We start from the raw sequence: 10,817 nt of genomic DNA, 5'->3' as shown, positions 1-10,817 counted from the left end.
GACAAATTAGATATTGCTGTTTTACTCCGTAAGATGAGTCTCGTTTCTCTGTGCAAGGGGGATCGAAAACATGTTTGTTTTTTCTTTTATTTATGTAATTCAGATGGAATACTTTGTTTTAAAATATTTTTAAATATTAAATACTTTTGCATTCTAAACTGCTAATCAGTAAAATTAAATAAGGTCAATTACAAATATTTTCCAAATTATTCTGGCATGCAGGTAGTTCAGCAAAATTATTAAAATATCTGCTGTACATCACAGAAAAGTGAACCCCAGAGTCTTATGTTCACCCTTAATACATTGACTTAAAATTCTGCAGACTAGTGACAATGACCAAGAGGTTTAACCTCCGAATGTATCAGCCCCACGCATTTCGTGTTCAGTACGCCCCCACTCGTGTACAGTGTAATGTATTCATGACTATGCTGAGCAAAACAGGACGTGTGACAGTGAAATCTCAAGTGGGTTTCGTAGGTATTGCGTCAGACAGAGGCTACAGGCTATTGGGGGGGAGCCTGGCTTTCTTTTTTTTTTTTAACTAATTATAAAGTAGCCTAGTTCCACGATTTTTGCTATAGAGCTTTAGAACCACACAACTCCATACAGATGAACACAACTACTGATAGTGTTGCTCCTCTTAGGTGACTTACTGAGGTTTGTGCTGAGAAGCTACCTTTTGGTTTATTTGAATCTTTTTTTTTTTATTTGTTATGTATTTTTGGAGCTTAATTCTTCCCCCTCTGACCTTCTTCAGTGACTCAATTTACTTTGCAACTCTATAAGTATTTAGCTGATTCCCTTTAAACAATTTAATACATATCTCTAAACAGCAGCTGTGGAACATCTCCTGCCAAGCCAACAAGGAACAATGCATGTGAGTAATTGTGTTACACAGAGCTTTGTTGGAAGATCCTTTGTTTAGTTCTTAGATATGAATCTATACTATACTATATATATATATATATATATATATATATATATATATATATATATATATATATATATATATATATATATATATTCTAGATATATGTGTCTTTTGTATGTAATGTTTTGGCACCTCCAATGTGATATGTGATCAAACTAATGTTAGTCCATCCAGGTAGACTTATATAAGCACTTATCTTGCCTCCAATTCTTTTTCAGACCATCGGTTTGGTTCTAAAACACTGTTGTTTGGTGCTGGCTATAACTACATCTCTCTCTGTCGGAATCCAAGCAGAATGCAGCAAGGACTGTGCTTCTTGCACATATCACTTGGGTCAACAAACTGAAATCAACTCTCTGGTAAGTGAATAAGCTGAATATACTGTGCATAGTTTATGAGATTAGAGTCCTATAGAATACTGTTTGAACTTCAGCACCTTGGACAGCAGCACAGATTCTCTTTGTTGAGCTGCTGAAGGAATAGGAGGGGACTGGGAATACAGGTTGATCAGATTGAAGGATATAGAAAATTATTATTTTTAATAACTGATACCTGATGTTTGCATGTTGCCAGAGATAGCTCAAATCTTATCACTCTGAACAATATGTTGTGAACTAGTTCAGACCTTGTGTATGCCCTGTTACACTTACTCTGCAATGGATATTGATCTTAAGAAAAGTTATTTATTTAGAACTTGATAAAACATGATAATTAATGGTTAATGATAATTAATTACTGCAGAGACCGATACTATTATAACAAAGATTCCACTGACATTCTTCAAATGCTGTGATACCATTTAACCAAATTGCTGTTTAGTTGTATGCCTTATTGTATTAAGCTAATTTATCTCACCCAGATTCGCTAATAGAATATGATTCATCAGTATAAAAACACTTCCAATACACACATTAAGAAATCAATTAGCAGAGTGTACCTACTTTGCCATTAGCCCACACCTCTGCCTTTGATATATTAGTAATCATGAATTCTCCTATTATATATTAAGCAAGATATTATTTGTGCACAATATATGTAGAGCATGCAGTGAGCACAGATTTAATTCATAGCCTCTAGATTTGGCAGCATAGTCCATTGAAGTCAATGATACAGATCACTATTATGTGGGTTTAGGGATAATCAGTGTGGATTAGTGTAACTGTATTGCAGGGAAAACAATTAAAGTAACCAAGCATTCTAGGACAATACATGGCTTTATATGCTTAAATTGATCACAGAAAAAAAAAAAATCAGGGCAACTTATTACTCATAAGGATAGTGATGCCAGCGGTGTGGTATTGTCCTTGTCCTGTTACGCTATAGACAGACAGACAGATGATGGTAGATTTAAAACAATGACTACAATGAACTCCTTCTATACTAGTCTTGTGTGCAAGGTGAATAGTCAGGGGTTAAATGTTTGCCATGGTTAGTGTCCAACATAATGTATCATCTGTGATAGGTAGTTATGTGCAAATGGATTCTACAATTGAACGCATTGCTGAATCAAATATGTGCAATCCAATATATTGTTAAGTCAAAGTCAACTATAGGGCTACAGAACCTGCTGGTGCTCTTTAAAGGAAATAATAATTTTTACAAATCTGAATTTTATTAGTAAGAATATGTTTGAAAAATGTAATAGCCGCAGTGTAATCAATGTATTATTTCTTTTCCCCAATGTTAGACTTAATGGAAACTGTATTTAAATAGTTATGTACTGGTCTGAAAAGAAAAAAAATGGTATCTAAACGTACCAGGTTACTGGGATTGGCAAATCCTTTACATCTTCTTCTGAATTGCACTCTAAGCACATCAGTCATTTTAAAGAAAGTCTTCCCAATGCTCTACATCTAATACAGCTCTGTAAAATTATACTTGTACCTATATGTTACGATGTGCTACAGATAGCATGGAATTTTATAGTAATTGTTATGTTACTTTAAAAATTATAGGTATTTGTAAAATAAATTCAAAATCATCATCTATTTAATATGTAGAATATATATAACCGTGTTATACTTACCTACACAGTAAGCTTTTTACTGTGAGATAAGGTAAGCAACATATTGCACATCTAAGCTGACCCTTAAAGATTAAAGGGAACCTTTTTATATGTTAACATTTGCTTTGAAACACCAACATCCCCAACACCACATAAAAATGTATAAAAAGAACTGTGAATTCAATGAGACTCAGCCTAAAACTGTTACACTTTTGAAAATATCAATAATAATAAGTCTTATCATTTTTATATTCAAACAGCTTGTTGTAAAACTATTATTTTTTTTTGTATTTTATTCTTATCTTTCCGAGAGACACCTGTTTTACGGGCAGCACTAATATATCAATAAGAAGATGTGAAATAGGTTTTAGATTATGTCTGTATGTGACAGAGGTGTAGACTTTTTAAGAATATTATACCTTTCTTAGTCAGTATTGGGTGTGGATTGTATTGATGCAAGGTGAGGAGATCTGGAGGCTTTCCTATCCAGTAAAAACAATTTAATTTATTAAGTGTACTAATCATCTTGGAAATATGAATTTAAAGAATAACATTGACACTTTAACTGTAAAAATATCTCCAACAAATTGTACAGTTTAGAATGTATTATTTAACATTAGCTGTTCTTTGCTACTATATCATAATTAGTTAACTGCAATTTGGTTAAGAAAAGTCTTATTCAGCGCTATGGAATATGATGGCGCGATATAAAACAATAATAATAATAAATATTTCGTAAGAAATAAGAGTTCCTATTGGGCTAATTTGACAGTGCTGCTTAAAAAAACATGTTATATGGCTACTAATATGCCAACTAGTCCAAACACTGCCAGGAACCAGACTTGGGTAAATAATAGGTCCAATCCTTCAATTATAAAACTGAGTGTAGTACAATTAATTAAAAAAAAACATACCATCACTCCCTTTGAAGTTTTTTTCATTTTTATTATTCTCTTATTCGGTTTGTATTTTTGTATTATATACTAAGAAAATGCACATTATACTTGGGGTAGTGAAAAAGCCAACAGGTAAATTTCTTGCTGTGGCTGAATAACTGCTCTGAAAATTCTCTTTCGTTAATTGCCTGTTTATTACACCTGTTAGAAATTTATAATATATGTTAGAAAAATGTCTGTGTTATTTAGTGTTTGCTTATACCGCTTGCTCCACTGCATTGCGTCACTAACGGCCATACTTCTAAGAGTGATTCTAGAAACAAGGGAAGATATAGTTGCTGTATTGGCTCTTTAAAATACAGCACCTATGATATGAATTCTTCATGCGGTATGACAGTCTGTGACAAGTGCAGTTCATAAATATGTAAAATCGTACTGGTAATGTAAATTAATTAGGTGTGTGGAACTAACATGATGCTAATAGTGCCCATGCCAATTACTGTCCTACAGGGTATACAATTTAAATGGGTGATGATACTTCATCTGACAGAAGCGGTCTAGGCAATGAAAAGGCAGCTGCTGGAATGCCAGAGGTTGATGGTCACTAACACTGACATATAAAGAATGGGGAGCATTAGTGGGACATATGTTGAATGCGGAATAAGGTCTCATTGGAATTATTGTCACTGCTAGTCCCAATAGTCTTTCAGTTTCAAAGGTTTTCATATAGGACAGTTGTGTGTCAAGTTGTGACTTATTTTTTTATCGCTAACATGATGTTGGACTGGACTTTTGTGAGCATTGAGGTGGAGGCAACATCTGGCACTGTCTTTGCAAGAAACTCCCATGGGCTAATGAATAATAATTCCAAAGGCTTGGATCATCCGGGGTTCAGAAAACTGTATTAATCTTACCTATTAGTCTGATTTGATACATCTAAGACAGATCTGAGTTACTTAAGCCATGAAAATGCAGGTGCTTTCTGACCATTGATCTACTTATGACCTATTACTGGTTAAAATCCCATAGCATTGTAGGGAGAATTACAGAAGCCAAGATGTATTAAAAAATGGCTACTATTGAATTAATGGTGCCAGAATTGTTGAATCTCCTATGGGATTTATAAAATGACAAGAAAGACTATAAAGTAATGAAGCATGAAAAGTACATATTAAAAACTCTTTATATCAAGATACCAAATGTACTTAATGGAACAAACATACACAGTTGTTAAGAAGCATGTTAGAGGTGACATGTTCATTAATCCTAGACTGCCCCATTAGTGTGAGATTTTGTTTATTCCCTGAATCAGACTGATGATATCTATATATTTCCAATAGTAATAGTAACATAATTTCTATAGTCATCATCATTAGAAAAAAATGGAAATGGATTTAGGATAAAATGTAACTATTAGTTTGCAAGGCAGCATAGAACGTAAAATGTACATTACTGTGAATAATAAGTAGCCAAACCTAGTTAGCTAAATTAATATGCAGAGATTTCTTACACGTCATACTGGCTATACTGTTTAGAGACTACACCTCCCAATAATATCAATGCTTAGAAATCACTCCTTATCATATATACACAATATGAAAATGGTTTCTTTGCGTTTCTGTTAAATGTGCTTTTTTCATGATAATTTCACTCCCTAGTTTTCTAAAGAAATAAACTTTAGTAGATTTGTAATATCATTTTTATTTCTAAAAATACAGCCAAAAAAAAGGGGGGGGGGCAAGAAGGGGGGGAGAAAGAAAAGAAAAAGGGGGAATCCAAGAGAACTGGTGGGACAGCAAAAGTAGCGGATTTAGGTAAGCAGAGCGCGAACCAGGGGACCAGACATAAAGTCCAACCAATAGTACCACATTTTCTGATATCTCTCAGCAGACCCTGTAGCCAAAAGGGATAACTCCTCCAACACCCGTATCTGTTCCACCCAAAAGATCCACACCTTGGTAGTAGGGGGAGCAGGATCACCCCAGTGTAAGGGGACTACATTTTAAATTTAAACAGTATGGATATCATTTGTTATTCCAAGATTCCGGTTTACCGTAATATAACTCAATATTATATTCAGATACTTCACCTGTTTAGTGAAGTACATACTAAACGGTATGGCGGTACATAGAAAACTAAGAAAAATATCATATATAATGGAGTAGATGTAAGAATTATAATTTGGCAGCAACTAATGAGGTCCAACATTAACCAGAAACAGTTATTTACTCACATTAATATCTATGTCTAGAGAGTATAGTCTTTAATATGGAAACATGATGTAGGGATACTTTTAGTTACATAGTTTAAGTACTTGAGAAGCATAAGTGATCCTTTAAGATAAAGCATATAAGTATCCCATTTGTAGTGAGCATGTCAAATGTTGCGTTATGCTAGAATGACTTTAATTACAATTGATCATTTGATTCATAGATTATGAAGTAGAATTGTCAGACATATTGCTATGTTTGTGTTATGAGTCTAAACAGGATATTGGATTGCGCATTGTAATTTTCTGCTTATTGGGTTAGCACTCTAAGACGGTTTAGAGCATCTGTCATATCAAAATAAAGATCTGAATGAATATGAAAAGAAAGAAAACATTATTAATAGACTCCAAATCATATTATAACATCTTTCCAGTCATTCCTCCGATTTTCTTTCAAGTTTTCACGATTAATGATTGTGGTATGGTATTTGATTTTGCATGAAATCTGACAAAAACTTGTAGTTTCTGTAATTAAGTGTCTTGACAAGCAGACAGGTAAAATATTTACGTTTGTCATAAGTTATAAGTAATTTAAAGTTGAATCTAATATATCAGCTGGATATGGCTGGGTTCTATCATCTGAGATATACCCGCTACTAGTAATTGAATGTGGACTTTCCTCTAGACTACTGTTAGCACAGCACCAAGGCATTGTACATATTATATAACATGATATGACATGAAACGTATTCCTGTAAATGTGAATTGATATTGGAGGTTAATATGGCTATTTGTTGACCACTAAATCAATCCTACTATGTTTTGGGTAAAGCATGACCCATGCACTACACATTATCATTAGGGCACTGTGTATAAACTGTTCGAACACCAAATAAATGACACGGAGGCACATTGGATTTAGAATTGGCCACGGCATTTATTTACTAAATGCCGCGACATTGTTTATTACTCCAAATTTAACAGTATTAAAGAAATCTACACGTCTTAAAATTCTGAATTTAAAACTGAACCGACCATAACTTAATGGTCCTATTGACGACACCAGCCCCGCCAGATACCACCGGTCGTTGTAAAACTCAGGACACGATGGGTCGGGGCAATAAACACCTTGAATCTAACACAACATGAATGTATGCCCGTACCACAAACTAGATCAAGGTCTAAAAACCTCTGGATCACTCCGCCAGATCCCAACGCAATCCAATGCAGCATTCCTCCGCTGAACTCCTAGACTCGGGGAGGGAGGGCGGGAATCTTCTCTCCTCTGTATATCAGTGGAAATAATAAATATGGTTATTTTCACATAAATTTATACAGTATATTTTCCCTCCAAAATAAATCCCACCCAGGTGATACTGAGTCGCTGACCGATGTTTGACCCCAAATCCTCCCCCAGTTCCTTCCTGAGTGCATGGCTGGGTCATGTAACCCCTTCTGCCTATACGTCTCCAGGGGTCTCTTTCTATAACTTTTTTTTTTTTTAATGCTCGGATTGTTTGATAAAATTAAACATAAATTGTAAATTTCTACTGACCTTACTGCACTTACCAGACACTAATTTAATAATCAACAGTCCACTGAATGTAAACTGGAATGTGTTGAGTTCTGAAAAAAAAAAGAAAATTCTGTTTCACGTGAGTAGTGCTGAGTTGTTCTTATGGTAATTAAAGGCAGACAAGACCATTGTTGAGTTGACTATAGTGAAAAGTTAAGCTGCACCTTTTTGTCCAACAGAGTAGCGTTGGGTTTATCACCTACACTTAACCACTAGCTCCACCTTTATAGAAAACCACAAAGACCGAGTTTGGAAAATAAATGATCTCCCTAAATATATTGCTGATATTTTAAAACAAGAAAGGCGTGAAACACAAACATTACATAAAAAATAGGTTCTTCCCAGGTATATACTAGCTCAATGAAACATTATAGTATATCCTACATTTTATATTTTGGAAAGTGACACAATATTACAATGCATAACACAATACAGTTTTGCTCAATTTTTCCAAATTAATTTTGTCTAGATAGTCTTAACAAAAGTCCTTCACTGTGTGTTGTGTTATAAATTCATATTTATATACAAGACTGATGTTTACAGTAACATAGAGAGGGTATAATAAATTCTATTAAAGCATTGCCATGTACTTTTGTATTTTGCTCTTGGATAATATGCAAACATGCTAAAAGTCAAAACAGTAGCTTTAACTCAACTATGCTATTCTTGTTTCAGGCTTGCACATTGGAGTGTGAGGGAAAGTTATCCTCAGCCAAAGCATGGGGTCCATGCAGAGAGCTTCTGCAGTTGGCCAAAGTGGATAGCGTCCAGGAAGCTGAAAAAGAGCCTGATAACAATGACAGCCACTTTATTGCCAAAAAGTATGGAGGTTTTATGAAAAGATATGGTGGCTTCATGAAGAAGATGGATGAACTGTATCGTCCTGAAGCAGAAGAAGATAACAATGGAGGAGAAATTCTTGCTAAGAAATATGGAGGTTTCATGAAGAAAGAGTTTGATAGTGATACTGCAGACCTCCTTAGGGAGCTTTTAGGAAGCAATGACCCTGAAGCTATTAGTTACCATGACAATAATGAAATACCAGGAGCGATAAATAAACGATATGGAGGCTTCATGAGGAATTACAGAAGAAGTCCAGATGTGGAAGATGAGGCAAGAGAGATGCATAAGCGTTATGGTGGCTTTATGAGAAGAGTAGGGAGACCTGAGTGGTGGCAGGATTACCAGAAAAGATATGGCGGATTCATGAGGCGCTTTTCAGATTCCCTTCTTCCTTCAGATGAAGATGGAGAAAGTTATTCAAAAGAAATCCCAGAAATGGATAAAAGATATGGCGGGTTTATGAGATTTTAATAGCCCTTCTCTTTTCCCAACCTTCCTCAGAAAGACTGCCTCATTGACCATACTTTATTGTAACGTGTTGCCTGCACTGTACAGTTTTTTACTGTCCTAGTACACAATGCAACTTGTAATCTGTTATACCAGCCTCTGTGTTCTTTATAAGTCAACAACAACAAAAAAATCTGTTTGTCACACTTAAGTTTATACGGTAGTTATTATGCTGAAAATATTTTTGTTACTGTATTTTCTTTTAAACAGAACACATCAACCAATGCTTACTGTATATAAATAAATTCTTCATCTTATCTGCAGCTTATTGTATGTCATTTTTATGACCATGGTCAACGCGTTATTATGTAAACAAGATATTTTTCTTCCGAGACACAATTGTATTAATGTTTCCGTTTTATAAATAGGATTTATGCCAAGCATTTAACCCCTTAAGAACAATGGACGGTCCCTAAACCCATAAAAACAATGCATTTTGAGCCCCTATATGTACGGGCTTTGTCATTAAGGGGTTAAAAAAGCAAGAGTACCATTATATAATACTCGGGATATATACATAGAGAGAGATAGATGGATACATACATAGATAAATACACACTTTATCCCTATTTCAATAAGTCACTATTAGCTATAATTCCCCAATGTAGAATTCTGTAATCTGTTGGCGCTTTATAAGAAAGTAAGTGCCTATACCATAGTCCTTTTTTTGACAGATAGGAAATGCTCACAAGCATTGCATAAAGCAATCATGAGATACTTTTCATTGCCTGACAGTTTGTAAATTAATGATGCTGAGCCCATTTTTATGCAAATGGTATTTGATATCAGTTTTAATCTTGGAGCACAGAGTGTGGTGATAATTTGTCAGAGCCAGTAAATGTTATACCAGATTAGTGGTTTTCAGGTAAAAAAAAGGCCATCATGTGCACTTGAATGCATTTTATAGTTCAATGGTCCCTTTAAATTTCCTTAGCCCCTTTCCCCGCCCCCTAGACAAGCATAAGTTCTGACACATGGTATACGTATGTCTAGTCAGCTCCAACATTGGCTCAGTGAGTGGGGCAGCAGATCCCCAATAGGTAAGTACTTATTAAAGTAAAACATTTAAAAAATTACAAAGTGCCTCAATATGCATTATTTTTGGTGAGGTCGCCTCGGACATTAAACTATCCCTTTAAGGAGATTTTGATCCTTTTTAAAACATAGTCATGTTAGAAATCAAGTAATTGCACATATATGGTAGAACCTATAACCTAAGTAAAAAGGGGTATAAGAAGACATCTTTAGAAGGTAAACAGCTTTTTCTCCTCCATCTTTTCGAGAACGCAGAGTCTACAGTACCCAAGCTCCTTTATCTTACTGCCATCTGTCTTCAGGTAGTGATGTATGTATACTTCCTTCCATAATCCTCTCAAAGGAGCAGATCATTTAGCGCACTCTCTTACATTACACGACAGAAATCGGTGATGTATAAAATTCAAAAAGTGCATCATAAGGCATATATCTTACGCATTTTGCCTGAAAAAGGCTTAATCATACATTATGCGAAACGTACATTTTTAGAGATGATCTAGGACCTGGATATCTGATCGCTGTATACTATTTTGGTCTAACAAGTAAACCTAGAAGGTGTGATTTCGATATGTTTCTACCTTATCTGTTGCCAGTGTTTCCAGGTTGTGGGCAGCAAATTCCTGCCAATCAGCACATTTTCATCATCTGACATCATCAGGCAGGTACTAAACCCCAGGCTTGCTTCCAACTCTCGAGTGGTTGTTTGATCCACTACTTCCAAGACTATTTTGTCTGTCTTGGCATTTTGTCCATTTTCTGTTCTGTAAGTTTATGCTAACAATACCTTAAAGGGAAACTCCCACCAAAAAAGGTTT

The 10,817-nt window shown here is 34.9% G+C and overlaps 1 protein-coding gene across 1 annotated transcript; it reads left to right on the top strand.

Moving 5' to 3' along the window:
* The first annotated feature begins 332 nt into the window (after positions 1-332).
* LOC149305417 (proenkephalin-A-B-like) lies at positions 333-8,931 on the top strand. The gene is made up of 3 exons (XM_089477499.1): positions 333-464; positions 1,150-1,290; positions 8,293-8,931. The coding sequence occupies exons 1-3, from the start codon at positions 333-335 to the stop codon at positions 8,929-8,931; spliced, it is 912 nt and encodes a 303-aa protein (XP_089333625.1).
* Positions 8,932-10,817: the final 1,886 nt, after the last annotated feature.

The sequence above is a fragment of the Sceloporus occidentalis genome, unplaced genomic scaffold (genome assembly GCF_023333645.1).
Source record: "Sceloporus occidentalis isolate IW3139 unplaced genomic scaffold, rSceOcc1.0.p SCAF_11, whole genome shotgun sequence".
NCBI classification, from domain to species: Eukaryota; Metazoa; Chordata; class Lepidosauria; order Squamata; family Phrynosomatidae; genus Sceloporus; species Sceloporus occidentalis.
This window is presented reverse-complemented; position numbering and strand designations above follow the sequence as displayed.